The sequence below is a fragment of the Equus asinus genome, chromosome 28, assembly GCF_041296235.1.
Source record: "Equus asinus isolate D_3611 breed Donkey chromosome 28, EquAss-T2T_v2, whole genome shotgun sequence".
Lineage (NCBI taxonomy): Eukaryota > Metazoa > Chordata > Mammalia > Perissodactyla > Equidae > Equus > Equus asinus.
In genome coordinates this window covers 39,158,435-39,173,792 of record NC_091817.1, presented here as the reverse complement: position 1 = coordinate 39,173,792, position 15,358 = coordinate 39,158,435, and the positions used below count along the sequence as shown (strand labels likewise).

General features: G+C 44.6%; 1 protein-coding gene across 4 annotated transcripts; it reads left to right on the top strand.

Moving 5' to 3' along the window:
• The first annotated feature begins 89 nt into the window (after positions 1-89).
• On the top strand, positions 90-15,358 carry TMEM170A (transmembrane protein 170A). Of its 4 annotated transcripts, none has more exons than XM_044761618.2 (4): positions 633-772; positions 6,967-7,021; positions 11,948-12,049; positions 14,637-15,358. In XM_044761618.2, exons 3-4 carry the CDS (start codon positions 11,950-11,952, stop codon positions 14,765-14,767), a joined length of 231 nt encoding a protein of 76 aa, XP_044617553.1. In that variant the 5' UTR covers positions 633-772; positions 6,967-7,021; positions 11,948-11,949; the 3' UTR covers positions 14,768-15,358. The 4 variants fall into 4 exon arrangements, with proteins under 4 accessions (XP_014703594.1, XP_014703512.1, XP_044617553.1 ...); XM_014848187.3 differs by having other exon boundaries at positions 11,948-12,118; XM_014848108.3 differs by lacking the exon at positions 6,967-7,021 and having other exon boundaries at positions 90-772.

Sequence of the window (15,358 nt, the reverse complement as noted above, 5' to 3'; positions counted from 1 at the left end):
GCTTCCAAAACAAAGGCTTTCAAGAGGGAACTCTAATAAACAATCTTGCTAATGTTCTTGAATTAAGAGGAAAATATGCATTTTGTACACAATGCTTTTTAATTTAAAGTAAGTTAAGCTTAATTTAAAGTAAGTTACGCTTTCAAAAAAATGATTTTCCCTCCAAATATTGAAGGTATTACTGCACTGCCTTCCAGCCTCCTTCGCTTGGCTGCTGGGCCATCTGATTCTCATTGCCAAATCCGTTTTAAATCTGCATTTCTGGCCTGGTGGGGCGTATGCAATTTCCCTTCTTTCTCAGGTGGCGCTGCAGAGAAGGGCAGAGCAGCGCTCGCCTCACTGGAGCAGGAGAGACTTCCCCAGTAGAGGGCGTAGCCTGTGGGTGCTGGGTCTCGGTGAGCCGTACGCAACGTCAGAGACGGGAACAACCCTAGCCCCGCCCCTGCCGCCAGCGACGCGCTCTGATTGGAGGGAGGAACCATCACTTGGCAGCGCCGTTGGGGTAGGAGGAAGAGAGCTGGGCCGAAGGTGACGCTGAGGCGGCCGAGTTGCGGAAAGCGGAGTGGCCCGTGAGTGAGAGGGAGCCTCGGCAGCACTTCGGCCACTCTCCCCCATCTCTCTGCGGTGAATGGCGGCGGGATGGAGCACGAGGGAAGCGACGCCAGCGGAGGCTCGGCCGGGCTCCTGCAGCAGATCCTCAGCCTGAAGCTCGTGCCGCGGGTGGGCAACGGGACCCTGTGCCCCAACTCCACTTCTCTCTGCTCCTTCCCAGGTACCAGCCCCGCCCCGCGCCTGCGCACTGCGCGCTCCGCCGCAGCCGCCCGGCTGTGCGGCGACCCTTCCCCGCGGACAGCCAGGGGCCCCGGCGCCCCGCCTGCTGGGGGCTGTTTTCCTCCTGGAAGGAGGTTCCCGCGCCCTCGGCCGAGAGCAGGGGCGTATAGTCTGTTGCTCCCGTCGCTCCTTCAGGCCGGGCCACCCCGAGCCCGCGCTGGGAGCGAGGTCGGAGGGAGCGGCCGCGGGTGGACCGGTCACTGAAGGGAGCTCGGCCACCACCCGAACTGGTCTTGCTCTTTGGAGTTTCCAGACGCCCCAGGTCCAGACCCGAACTCGACAGAGCCCTGGAGGCGGTCGTGCCGCCTTGTTTGGGGCGCGGGATGCGCCTGGCCGCTTCGGTCCGCGCCGGCCTCTTGGCTTCCGCAGCTCGGACGGGCAGTCAGCTCCCCGTCCCTTTGTCTCTGGTCTGGCCCAGCCCCTCTGCACCGGGAGGTTGTCTGCTGATCGCTCGCACCTGGTCCAAATCCGCCCACTCCACCGGCTTCGCTTTCTCGGAATCACTTTCTGAGACCTGTTGCCGAGTCTCCCGCTCATGCGTTCGAGATGTTTGACACAGCTGCTTTTTTAACCGTTCTTACCCCCGCTGGAGCCTCTGCTGGGCCTGATATTAGGGCTTTTCACATTTATAATACAAGATAGAAAGCTGTCTGTGCTCGCAGAGTTGAGAGGCGGAGAAATTACTGGGGAGGACTAAGAGAGGCTTTGAGGGGAGGGGACAGTTCTGTGTTGGACCTTTAAAGGCAAGAAGGCTCTCCAGCAAAGCTGACTGTTATCCTGACTTAGTAAACAATGAGAGGACGGGGCCCTGAGACCTGCAGGAGGAGGAGGGTTGGATTACTGACTGCAGTCGTGAACGAGGCACCTGTGATTTCTCATCCTCCGGGCGGCGACTGCCAGGCGCCATTCGGTGGACACCCGCGACTTGCGGTGTGTTACCTGCCTAGTGCTTTCCCGACAGGTTTGCGAAGTAGCTGATAATAACCATCTTGGGGCAGGTGCAGATGTTAGCTGGAAATCATGCCTAAAATGATAATCTGGCAGCTCACGTTGTTTCAGAAGGTACTAAGATCCCATTTGTCAGTGACAACGGAAATCTATGACATTCTGGAGACACTGTCCACAAAAAGAAATGTTAATGCAGTCTGGAGGCACTCCTGGACCAGATTAGTCTGTTTTTGTTTGTTTCCTTATTTTTCCCCTAACTCTTTATTTAAAAGTTATTCAAACCTACTGAAAAATTGAGATGATAGTATAACAATATCCATATGTCCTTTGCTTAGATTCATTATTTTTATCTCTGGCTTTCTGTTTCTCTAAATAGGTATATACATACACATGACATTTTTATTTTCTGCAGAACCATTTGAAAGGAAGTTACAGAAGTGATGGCACTTGATGCCTAATACTTCAGCTTGTATCTTTTGAAACAAGGACATTTTCTGTCATAGACAAAAAACCATATCTCACCCCAAAAATTTAACATTGATAGAATATTATGTAATGTACAGGCCTTATTTCATTTCCCAAGTTGTCCAAATAATGTCATTTATAGCTTTTTCTCTTTTTTTAAAAAAATTTCAGGATCGAATCAAGGACCACATATTGCCTTTAGTTGTCATGTCTCTTTAATCTCCTTGAATCTAGAACAGTTTCTCCATCTTTGTTTTAATTTCTTTTTTTTTTTCCTAGGAAGGGTAGCCCTGAGCTAACATCTGCCAGTCTTCCTCTTTTTTCTGAGGAAGGCTGGCCCTGAGCTAACATCAGTGCCCATCTTCCTCTGCTTTATATTTGGGATGCCTACCACAGCGTGGCTTGCCAAGTGGTGCCATGTCCGCACCAGGGATCTGACCCGGTGAACCCCGGGCCGCCGAAGCGGACCGTGCGACCTTAACCACTGCACCACCGGGCTGGCCCCTGTTTTAATTTCTTGAGACTGATATTTTTAAGAGTCCAGGCTAATTGTTTTGTAGACTGTCCCACAATCTAAGTTAATCTGATTGTTTCTTCATGATTACATTCAGATTAAATATTTTTGGTCAGAATACTATCTACATAGGTGACGTCCACTTCTCAGTGCATCACATTAGGAGACATTTAGCTTCAATTTGTACCTTTATTGATAATGCGAAGTTTAGTCCTTTGGTGAAGGTGGTGCTTATCAGATCTCTCCACTGTAAGGGTAACTTAATCCTTTAGTTCTTAATAAGTCATATGTGGGGTGATACTTAGAAACTGAATATTCTCTTCAGTCTGGCTTTTAGTTGCCTTGTCTTTCTCTAAGAAAAGATTGAGATAAGTAGATTTGGGATGAGAGTTTTAACATTATGTCATAGTAGAGAATCTGTAGCCATGGGAATTTTTTTGCTTTCAGAAATTGTTCTGAAAATATGAAACCGCAATATGTACTTGAGTTTATAGGTATTTCCATAAATAGGTAACTTGGGGGTTTTGATTCCTGGGGTCATTCATTCAGCAAACATACATTTGGCCAAGTGCAGGCCCTGGGCTGGGGGTATAAACATGCATGAGAGAGAGCCCTTGACCTCAAGTTTATCAGAATATGTTGGGTAAACACACTACCTCCCTGTTCTGTCTCATCTTAGCTGGAATGATGGATATAATAGGTATGTGAAATTTGGTTCTTTTTGAGGCACCAAAGCCTGCTGACAGTGAATTTCATTCATTGTCCCGAATCTGGAATGGTTTCTATTCTGGCCCCACAGAAAAGGTTATTTGCACGTTATGCCAACTCAGTATGGCAAAATTGTTGCTCTGAAATATTCTATGGTTTATCACCATCAGGAAGCTTTGAATTGATTTTTTTTTAAACCTGCGTTTGCAATTTAGCCGTTGCAATTCTGCCTACCTCTCCTTATTCCAAGTTGTTCAAATTTCTTTTGTTGCTGTCATTTTTAACAAATCTGAATGTGAAAAACTTTGTATCAGGAATGACATTAACTTTCTGAAAGTATGAATTTTATTAAAATCCATGTCAAAGTGTATCTTGTGATAGGTAAGCTAAACTCCCCTAATGTTTTGGTTATGCCATTGCTGGAATCAAGAATGGGTCACGTTGGACCAGTTATTTATTCCCTCAGTCAGCAAGTATTTACTCAATGTCTGTTGTGTGCCTCTTATTTTCTAGGCACCAAATAAAGATGCTTAGTGAACAAAACAAAGGAGCTTTCATTCTAATGGGCAGAGAGAAAATAAAAAGATAAAATTAGGAAGTATGGAAAGGAACAGCTGGTGGTAAGTGAAGACAGGGTAGGGGGATAGTAAGTGGTGGGTCTTGTGTGTCAGGGTGGAATGTTCTTTTACTTAAGGTCACGAGGAAGCCCTTTATGGTGATGCCATCTGAAATCTGAAGGAATCAATGAACACACCACGCAGCTGTTGAGAAGAGCATTCTGGGCAATGGGCAGAAGCCCTAGAGACCCTGGAACAGGAGTTTGCTTAAGAAACATGAAAGAGGGGCCGGCCTGGTGGTGCCGTGGTTAAGTTCACACGTTGCACTTCTCGGCAGCCCAGGGTTCGCCGGTTCTGATCCCGGGTGTGGACATGGCACCGCTTGGCAAAAGCCATGCTGTGGGAGGTGTCCCACATAAAAAGAACAGTGTGGGCAAGGTGGGGAGGAGGAGGTGAGGTCAGATCCCTGAGGGCGTTGTTGGAGGGTTTCGAGCAGAGGAGGGATGATCCTTCTTACTTTTTTTAAGTGTACAATTCATTGACTTTTAGTACATTTGCAGAGTTTGCAACCATCACCACAATCAACTTAGGATATTTTCATCACTCCAGTGAGCAATCTTGTACCCATTAGCACTGACTTTCTGGCTTTATGTGAATAGATGGAAGGCCAGATCAGGACAGACAAGATCTAGCCAGGCTAGGACCAAGAGAGCATTGAGGTGAGGCAGACCAGGGGGCACACTCAGAAACCAGGGATGAGAGGGCCGTCAGGCAGTAGTGTCAGGAGAGAGGGGGCAGCCCACAGTTGGTAGTCCCGGTGGGCAAGTCATCAATGTTAGGGAGGAGAGGAGGCGGGTCTCCAGGAAGAACTCACTGTTTTCCTTTACTCTCACACTACTACCACACTCACAACACTCCTGACACCAGATGTGTGGGTTTTCCACTCATCAGGCAATTCTGTGATGCCATCTGAGTGTCCTAAAATTCAGTTCAGTGTGACACCGTCTACCTGGAGTTAACATCAGATCCCACAGGTTAAGGCCTCAGACCCACAACCCTGCCCCCACCCCCGACTTGAGGCATCATTCGAAATTTCAAGTTGTTACCTGTGGTTTTGACCTACTGGCTATAAATCGAAGGTTCCCATGACCCCCTCCTTGAGTTCAATTAATTTTCTAGAGCAGCTCACAGAACTCAGGAAAGCAGTACTTAGTAGAATACTGGTTTATTACAAAGGATATTAAAGGATACAAATAAATAGTCAGATGAAGAGATACTTAGGGCGGGATCCAGAAGGGTCCTGAGCACAGGAGCTTCTGTCCTTGTAGAGTTGGGGTGTGCCACCCTCCCAGCATGTATGTATGTTTACCAATCTAAAGCTCTCTAAACTCCATACTTTTGGGATTTTTATGGAGGCCTCATCACCTAGCCATGATTGATTATTAACTCCACTTCCATCCCCCTCCCCTCTCCCCAGAATAGGGAGTGGGGCTGAAAGTTCCAAGCTTATAGTCAATGGCTTGGTCTTTCTGGTGATCAGCCCCCATCCAGGAGCCCACTAAGTGTCACCTCATGAGAACAAAAGATGCTCCTGGAAATTCTAAGGGATTTAGGAGCTCTGTCAGATGCTCCTATCACTCAGGAAATTACAGGGGTTAAAGGAGCTTTGTGTCAGGAACCAGGGTCAAAGACTAAATATTAGAACAAAAGATTTTCTTAGCACCCCTATTTACAAGGGTTTGGGAGCTCTGTGTCAAGAAGCAGGAACAGAGACTAATATATATGCATTTCTTACTATTGCACAAGGGGGACAGATGGGGCCCCTGTCAGGTAGGTGGGGTTTGGTAAGAGAGCGGTCTCACAGTGGGCAGAGTGGAGAGATGCAGGCTGATGGGCAGTTAGCATCAAGGCAGTCCAGCATCAAGTTCCAGGACCAGGTGGGACTACGGTTCCCAGCAAGGCTGATGTGGTCTGCTTAGAACCCTGGCTTTGGAGGAACTGGCCATGCTCATGCAGTTGCTTGAGCTGGAACATAAGGTCAGAGTGGGGCCTGCTGAAAGAGGATGGCCAAGTACTGAGCCTCACGCTGCCCACTTGGCTTAGACTCCTTCCATTCCTGCTGATTGGGGCCAGGTTGGTCTTGAGGCCTTGTCTGGAGATTAGGGGACTCAGCTGTGGAGGCTGGAGGGCCAGCGAGCCGGCCGTTACAAACCCCTTTGTTAATACAGAACTCACCTACTGGATTCTGCAATCTGTGTGGCTTTTCTTCAACGGAGATGTCTGTCTGAAAAGTAGATTCTTAAAGATATAAACTCCATGTGGGCAGGGATATTTGTCTTTTTGTTTTTTCACTCATATAGAATGGGCTCAAATATGGGATTGTTGAATGAATGAACTCTTAGTCCTTGTATTAGTCTTGTTCTACTGTAACTTACCACAAATTTAGTGGCTTAAAACAACACAGATTTATCATCTTAGAGTTCTGGAGGTCAGAAGTCCAAACTGGATCAGCAGAGCTGCATTCCTTCTCCTTCCTTCATTCCTTCTCCTTCCCTCATTCCTTCTCCTTCCTTCATTCCTTCTCCTTCCTTCATTCCTTCATAGAAGGCTCTATGAAGAATTGGTTTCCTTGCCTTTTCCAGCTTCTGCAGGTCACCTGCATTCCTTTCTCCTCCTTTAAAACGAGCAGCATAGCATCTTCAAATCTGACTCTGACCTTCCTGCCTCCCTCTTACAAGGACCCTTGTAATTACATTAAGCCCACCTGGAACATCCAGGATACTCTCCCATCTCAAGACCCTTAATCTAATCATATCTGCAAACTCCCTTTTGCCATATAAGGTCACATATTCACAGGCTCTGGGGATGAGGATGTGGACATTTTTGGGACCCATTGTGCCACCAGTGCTTAATCTGATTTCTCCTTATAATCTTTCATTACAGATTAGTTATCTGGTTTATTCTTCAGCATTGAAGTGATGCGACTTTAGCTGCCAAGGTAAACAAAGCTGAAGCTAATGCACTTGATTTGAAACAGTGAGACCAGGAAATACTGTAAGATACGTAGCAAAGATTTTTGACTGTGTGTTGAGCCAGGGAAATGAAAAGTAATATATGATGATCAATAAATCGCTATTAAATTGATGGCAAATTAAGGTGCAGTAGATTAAAGGGAAATCACTTAGTTTTTTAAAAGTGTTTTATTGATTGGCGTTTGCCTTTGCTATTAAGAGTCCTGTAATCCATCCATCTGCAAAGTCTTTTATAAACTGTACTACTCATCTAATATAATAAAGCCTTTTTTCCTACTTAAAGTGAGTTAGACGATGCTATATAAAATATGTAGGCACTGAGGTAGCTAATGGATGTAGCTCGCGGTTGTAGGAGGGTGCCGTGTGCGTCCGCTTCTCAGGGAAGTGCTGACTTACTATGCCAGATCTTGTTCATAAATAGGCCTTCCAGCTCTTAGGAAAATTGAGATGTGGGTTGGTAGCCTAGCAGGCCTCCTTGGGCAGGTGCTGTGCTCCCGGGGAAGTGGGAACAGGTGAGTGTTGGTGTCTTAGTTGCTAGGGCTGCTGTAACAGTATACCATAGACTGAGTAGCTTAAACAACAGAAACTTATTTTCTCACAGTGCTGGAGGCCGGAAGTCCAAGATCAGGGTGGCCGCATAGTCCTGTTGTGGTGAGGGCCCTCTTGGGCTCCTTCTTGATATTTCCTCACATGATGTGGGGTGAGGGGGAATATGAGACACAAAGAAATCTCTTTCCTCCTCTTCTTATAGGGCCACAGTCCTATCAGATTAGGGCTTCAACATGTTTGTTTGGCGGAACATAATTCAGTCCATAGCAGTTGAATAGCACACCTGAGTGTCTGGACCCACTTTTACTGAACTTCCCAACGTAGTGTGTCTCTGGCAGACCCAGGCCTCACCTCCCAGTTCACTGCCCTGATGGTTCTGTGGCAGCCGGTAAGAAGCCAAGCTCCAGCCGTGCCTTGAGTTGCTGCGGAAAGCGGTGCTTGTCTCTAAAACTTGGGGAGCTCCAGCAGAAGCCCTGCAATGGCAGGGCCCAGGGGTGGGCCGAGCTCAGTAGTGGCAGACAGCAGCCAGGGTGGCAATTGCTCGGAGTTCTTGGAGGCAGGTTTGTATCCCATTTGTCTACCCCAGGGCACTGGCATTCCTGGTGCCATCAGAGAGCTTTCGGCACACCAGATGGTGTTGTGGAGGTCAGAGTCTCTGAGTGATTTGGGGAGGAGCTGGTGAGGACAATGGGATTGAAGATAGGGTTCCTGCTTTGGAAGGGAAGTGCATGGTGCTGTGCTGTGGCTTGAGGATAAGCTAGTGGTGGGTAGTGTTCCAGGGGGCCTTAGGCTGGAGAGGCCAGGCTGCTGTCACTGAGCCAGGGTACAATAATAGCAGCTGCTCAGGCAGGAGCGATCGGTAGGTGCCAGAGACCAAGCAGATGCACACTTATTGGGGAGCAGCAGTACCTGGACTCCAGATGCTGCGACCCGTGGAGCTGCTGCCAGGAAGAGAGAGCCAGTCTCCTGGGCAGTAGAAGCAAGAATAGCAGCTGGCCCGAGGCTGGAAAGGAGGCAGCAGTAATGGAGGTTTGTTCCTGAAGAGGATGGGGACTCAAACCTGGAGGACGGAGAATCCTGCCTGCAATTTCTGATCAACACTATTGACTGGAAAGATGGTTTTTCTTTGGTGGAACAAGGGCAGTAGTTAGTATGCATATATATTTTTTTATGTTATATATTTAATTTTTAAGCTTAGGACGTTACTATTTAATCACTTTATACTCCATATTGTGTGATTTAAACTTGTGTTAACAATTTTCCAAACACTGTCAAACAAAATAGACCAGTTTCAACAGTATTATAAAATTATTCTCAAGGTGTATCTTGTTCGGCAGAAAGAAAAAACATCTCACAAATGGTTTGAAACCTTTTGTAGCCATCTAATAGTTTTTCACCAGAACAAAAATGCCAAAACACGCCCAGTCGTTTGTTATTTTTAATAAGCATTGAGCCCTAGATGGGGCACCTCTGATGCTTTTATTCAGAGCCTTTCACCCAAAACAAGACCTACGCATCCTAATTTAGGTGTATGTAGAATATGGTCTTAATTCAAGCTTTATTTGACTTAAAATGAGCAAAGAATGAGTGCAGTGCTTAGTGACAATGGCAAGGGTTGTTGGGAGGGATTTGGCCCCCAGCCGTTATCTCCATTAGCCCCTAAGCACCACCCCCTCCATAAGAATAAGAAATTGATCTAGGAAAAACCACGCACAACACTATGCTTACAACTCAAATACAGCTTCAAGAAAAGCGCCTGGTCCTTCCCCAGCTCCACTCTCCCCGAGCTAACTGACGCTCCTCATTGCTCTCTAATTGTTCATCCCAATCCCACCAACTTTCTGGAACAGTTCTTTTTAAAACAAAAGCTTTGGGGTTTTTTAATCAAAGTAAAAAGTGAATTGTCATCAACCCTCTCCCCAACCCATCCTGCTCCCCAGAAATAACAATTTTCTGGAGTTTAACATACACCAAGAGGTGGCACAGAGGATGAGGGTGTGGCCTCGGGAGTCAGCGGTGAACCTGGGCTCTGCCTCGAGCTGCCACGTGGGCTCCGGCAAGTCTCCTCACCTCCCCGTGCCTCAGTTCCCTCATCTGAGAGCTAGGGATATTAATAATATGTATCTCATAGAATTATTTAGAGGATTACACGAGTTGATATTTGTAAAGCACTTAGAACAGCGCCTGTGCATGTCATAAATATTTATTAAACAAACATATGTCCAGACTTTTCAGTACAAAGAAGTATTTACACACACATTTGTTTCTTTTGTTTGTTTTTTGTTTTCCCAAAAATGGGATCTTATTCCGCATAGTATTCTGCAACTTGCTTTTTTTACTTACCACTGTGGCTTGGGCATCTTACCCATCAGTATTTAAAGATCTGTCTCATGATTGTGTAATGTTCTATGACGTGGATGCACCAAAACATGTTTCACAAGTCTTGCATTGCTAGACATGCAGTTGGCGTCTAGTTTTTGCCATTACTGCCTGGAACTCTTGTGACCTCGTCCCTGCCTACATGTGTATTCCTTTAGGACGCATTACTGGATGTAAAATCGCGTGGCAAAGGGTACATACATTTGACTTTTTTGGACACCCACTTCCAAATTACCCTCCAGAAAGGTTTTCTAGTTTGTATTCCTGCTGGGGGTAAGGTGGGACTTGTGAACCCTTCACTGCTCAGAACCTTTAATGGTACTTCCAGGCTTTCGCATTCAAGTCCCTAGTCTGGCCTTCAAAGCCCACTGTAATGTGCCCCTATCTGTCTTTGCAGCTTTAACTGCTATTACTCTGAGAAACCCTCGGCTTCAGTCAAGCCAGTGGTTTTTTTGTTTTTCTGGGTTTTTGGAGGAAGATTAGCCCTGAGCTAACTACTGTCTATCCTCCTCTTTTTGCTGAGGAAGACTGGCCCTGAGCTAACATCCATGCCCATCTTCCTCTACTTTATATGTGGGACGCCTGCCACAGCATGGCTTTTGCCAAGCGGTGCCATGTCCGCACCCGGGATCCAAACCAGCGAACCCTGGGCTGCTGAGAAGCAGAACGTGCAAACTTAACCGCTGTGCCACCGGGCCGGCCCCAAAGCTAGTGGTTTTTAATCAGGGCAATTTTGCCCCCAAGGGACATTCAGCAATTTCTGGAGATATTTTTGGTTGTCACAACTGGGGGAAAGAGTGTTAGTGGCATCTAGTGAGTACAGACCAGGGGTGCTGCTCCACATCCTACACTGCACAGGACAGCCCACCACAACAAAGCTTACCTGGTCCACATGTCGGTGGTGCTGTGGTCAAGAAACCCTGAATTAAGCTTTTGACTGATCTCTAAAATTGCCTGTTACTTACCTGCCTCTGGTGCAGGGGTGGACAACAGATTTTCTCTAATGCGACACCTTCACTACTTCCATATGGGTAGTTAAAGAGCTGTCATGAGAATTCTAAAGCCTTGCCTGGGCTCCCTGGGGGAAATGCTACGACTGCCATTTGCCAAATTATACAGTCGGGAGGGCAGGATGGTATCTCCTCTTTTTTTGAATTTTCCAAGCTGTCTCATGCACAGGTTTGTATACATAGTTGGTGATCAAGTATTTTAACGTTGCCTGAATTAATGTCATCCTGAGAGTGATTAGAGGTTCTCTGTAGGAACTAGCTCCTCTTCTAACATGCCCCCTTACTTGCCATTTGTCTTTAAGCCAAACATATATATTTTCTGGTATTTATTTCATATCTTAAAGAGCTCTGATATCCTAATAGGCAACGGGTTGATATTTACTGTATTGACTTGAAAATGATTGTTGAATGAATATAATTGTACAGCTTTTCCATTTTAGAAGACTGAATAATCAGAAAGTCTGGAAAGATCAACAGGTATTGATCGCACAGTACCCTATCAATGGTACTTATGCTTGTTCATCTTATAGGAGGGAAATTATTTAGGTCAATATTCAAATCTGGGTGAACCTTTTTTCAGTGTTAGAGTAGAGCTGGCTTGTCAGAGGTTGGCAGACTTTCTGTAAAGGCCAGGATGGTACATATTTTAGGCTTTGCGGGCCACGTGGTCTCTGTACTGTTTCAGCTCCACTCTTGTAGCTTGAAAGCAGCCAGAGACGAGACTTAATGAATGGGGGTGGCTGTGTTCCAGTAAGACTTTATGCACAAAAACAGTTGGTGGCCATAGTTTGCTGATCCCTCTAAAACCGTCAATATTTGGGTATTTGATTGATGAACTGACATTGCAACTGAGTGGTTTTGAAAATGAAATAACTGAGTATAATGACTACCCCTTTGTGACGATTGCCCTGGAAAAGGCAGTGATTTGTGACCTCTCTTTGCTTTCCCTTGTAGAGATGTGGTATGGTGTGTTCCTGTGGGCACTGGTGTCCTCTCTCTTCTTTCATGTCCCTGCTGGATTACTGGCCCTCTTCACCCTCAGACATCACAAATATGGTAGGTTCATGTCTGTAAGCATCCTGTTGATGGGCATCGTGGGACCAATTACTGCTGGAATCTTGACAAGTATGTTAGACATTAAAATACCAGTCAAAACGTTTGATATGACTAGTCAGTTAATTTCAGGACCATTTTATAAACATGTCTGAGTGGAATAAAGAAAAAAGAGTGGCCTTTAACCACAGGTCCTGTTTTTTTATATATTGTTTTTTTCCTCATTCCCAACCCCCCATTATTTGGCTAACATCTTTGACTTCCTGAGTCAGACTTTCACTGGCTTCAGAAAACCTTAAGTTAAGCTTTGTGAGATAGGTCACTAGCAAAAGAAAGATATTTGTCTTCTGGAAGCTACTACTCCTTTCTCATCAGCTGTCACTTGAGTAATGGCACCACAAGATTGTTGATGAATTACTTCCACTCATTCAGGTGTGATTAAGGACTGAAGAATAATTCTAATGACAAGAATTCTTGTTTAGAAAAGTACCTAGTTATTTTTTTCCCCTCAAGACTTTCTGAATAAAAATTGGAGTAACATATTATAAATTATTTTTACCTAGTTTTTTTTTTTGGCCTTTGCTGATGTCATAGGGATGAAAATAAGTTTAAATCATTTTTAAGCTCATAATTAAATATAAAATGTATATTTTATATAAATTAAAAATTATAAGAAAGCAAAAATTAAAATCTTCCATTGCTGCATTCCTAAGTATAAGCACAGTTTGCATTTTAGTATGTGCTTTCAGGCTTTTTTTAGATATACGTGTAAACATAAACATATTCTTAAAAAAATAGACACAATATTCCTCCTACTTTGTAACTGTTTTTTTCACTGTGAATTTAAGCTGCTTGAGCTTCAAGCAGAAAGCTCCTTCTGTTTCTTGACTTGGGTTTTTTTGGGACAGAGTGGCCTCGTTTCTCTGTGTTCTGTAGATGGTGAAAACCTTTGTGGTACCAGAGGGAGGAAGCCAATTTTCTCCTGTCTGCATAAGGAGTTTCCATAACTGGCCTGTACAGCATTTTTAACTAGATCACCTACTGCTGTCTTTAGGGACCCTCTGCTCCAGTTTCCTTGCTGGATTACTGGCCCCTAGGCCCTATTTTAGACTTCTCATCAGTAAAATAAGGATAATACCACCCACCTCATATGCTGTGTGATGATTAAATCAAATAATGTATGTACAAAATATTTAACAGAATATCTAACGTAGTGACTGTGCAGTAAATGCTGTGTTCATTCTGTCTTTAAGACTCTAGTGCATAGAATCTATTGCCTTCCCGTTTTGCTGCTCCTTCTGGTTTGCTTTTTCTTTTCTTCCCTTCATCATCATCCAAATCCCACATTAGGGCCCAGTTCAAGTTCCTTAAGCTTCTTTCTACCCAACCCACTTTTTTGGGGGCCAAATTACGAAGGGGCCCAGTGGAACAGGTGCTTTTCAGACTTTAGTTGCACAGTGTATATGCACTGCCAGGGGAGGTGGGCATTTCAAAGTCACAAATGTTCCAGGCAACCAACTCAGGTATTGGTTAATATTGTCCTTTCTTCTTCTTAGAATATGTTAATATACCCTCACATCACATTTATAAAATGTGTAGACATTTGATTGAGGTACTATATATTGTCTTGAATTCAAAATCTATTTCATGCCTGTGCTTTCTGTCTTGTGTCCCCAGCTAAATTCTGAGTACTATGAGAATAGGGATCATATCTTAAAAGACGTAGATGTAAATAAATATTTGAATGAATGAATACACTGTGACCAGGGAGAATTTTGTGTGGAACATTTCTGGGGGAGGATCATCTGGGAACTTTTGGTCTGTTCTTTTCAAATTAGTGCAATCTTGACTTTTTTGAGAGAATGCTGAGTCCCTGCAGCAATGCAAATGTGTACCTGGGTAGATAGAGAGGTTGTTAGTGTTCGTTTTGTGTACGCAGTTTCTAGGAAGCTGTAGTGACTAACGTAATAAAAACAGTTAATGGCCTGGGGAACAGGGAGGAATCCCTGAGGATCTCTCCCCTCACGCCCTTTGAACTAATAGCAGCTTTATAGGTTTAGGGTCCCCCTCTCTTCCTTTTCCCGCCCCTCTCCCCCTGCTCCATCCATTTCTTGAAGGGAACTGAGTATAGTAGAGGTGGAATGGGGATTCCCTGTGGCTTCTCCTGAAATATTTCTTGCTCAGTCTCACACAGAAGATTCTTTGTCATTTATTGCCAAGAATTTATTCAGTACCTGCTAAATGCATGGGCAATAAAGAGATGTTGTTGAGTTTGTAATCAGGTCACGTGGAAATTGCAGTCTTTGTGATTTGGGTTATGACTTCCAGATGATTTTATTCAATAAATCTCAGTTTTAAGGAGTCGCTTTTCGACATCTAAAAGCACATATCAGTGATATGCAAACCATATAGAGAATACTTAAAGCCTAGAGCAGTCAGCAAAAAGAATAGAGAAAACAAAACATTTGTATAATATTTAAATCTTAGTGTAAAAAATCTGGACTAGTTTACTTGTAGTAAGTTTTAAGTGTTATATTTTCCTGCTTATGTTAACCTTGTTTTTTTTTAACACTCCTGAATTTTTGGACAGGTGCAGCAATTGCTGGAGTGTACCGAGCCGCAGGAAAGGAAATGATACCATTTGAAGCCCTCACCTTGGGCACCGGCCAGACGTTTTGTGTAGTGGTGGTCTCCTTTTTGCGGATTTTGGCTACTCTATAGCATACACCCTCCAGCTACGATGTCGAACCTACGCTTTTATAGACTCCTCCAAAAGAATACGTTATGGAATGTAGTGTTTTCTTAGTTCTCCAAATGGAAGCAACTCGGATGAAAAAGTATGTGAAGAACAACACCTCAGCCCTTCCTTAGTTTGAAGCTCCGAGAATCGAAGTGAAGATCTTTCTGAACTCCTATTGTTTTCAACCAAAGCAAATCAAGTTTCTTGGGCTTTTTCTTTTTTTTTTTGGTGGATAGTTAAGCCGTTTTCCAGGTGCACCTTTACCCAAGCCAGGTCCACAGTGCTTCTGGGTTGGCATCCTTCGCACTGAAACGTACAATATCTGTGAGAAAATGCAATGTTGCATATTTCATGGAAACTGTGGAAATTTTTGGTTTATTTCTGAGCAGAGTAGACATACTAAAATCTTCTTTGGTCTAATCTTGATTAAAATTTGGCAGACTCTTCTTCTGATACACCTTCATGACAGTCAGTGCCAAGTAGGTTTCGGTTGAGTACCGCTTTGAGAACAAAAACAGGAAAAAAAATCTACAACACAAGTAGTGGCTTTCAGTCCACTATTTAAAGAAAAA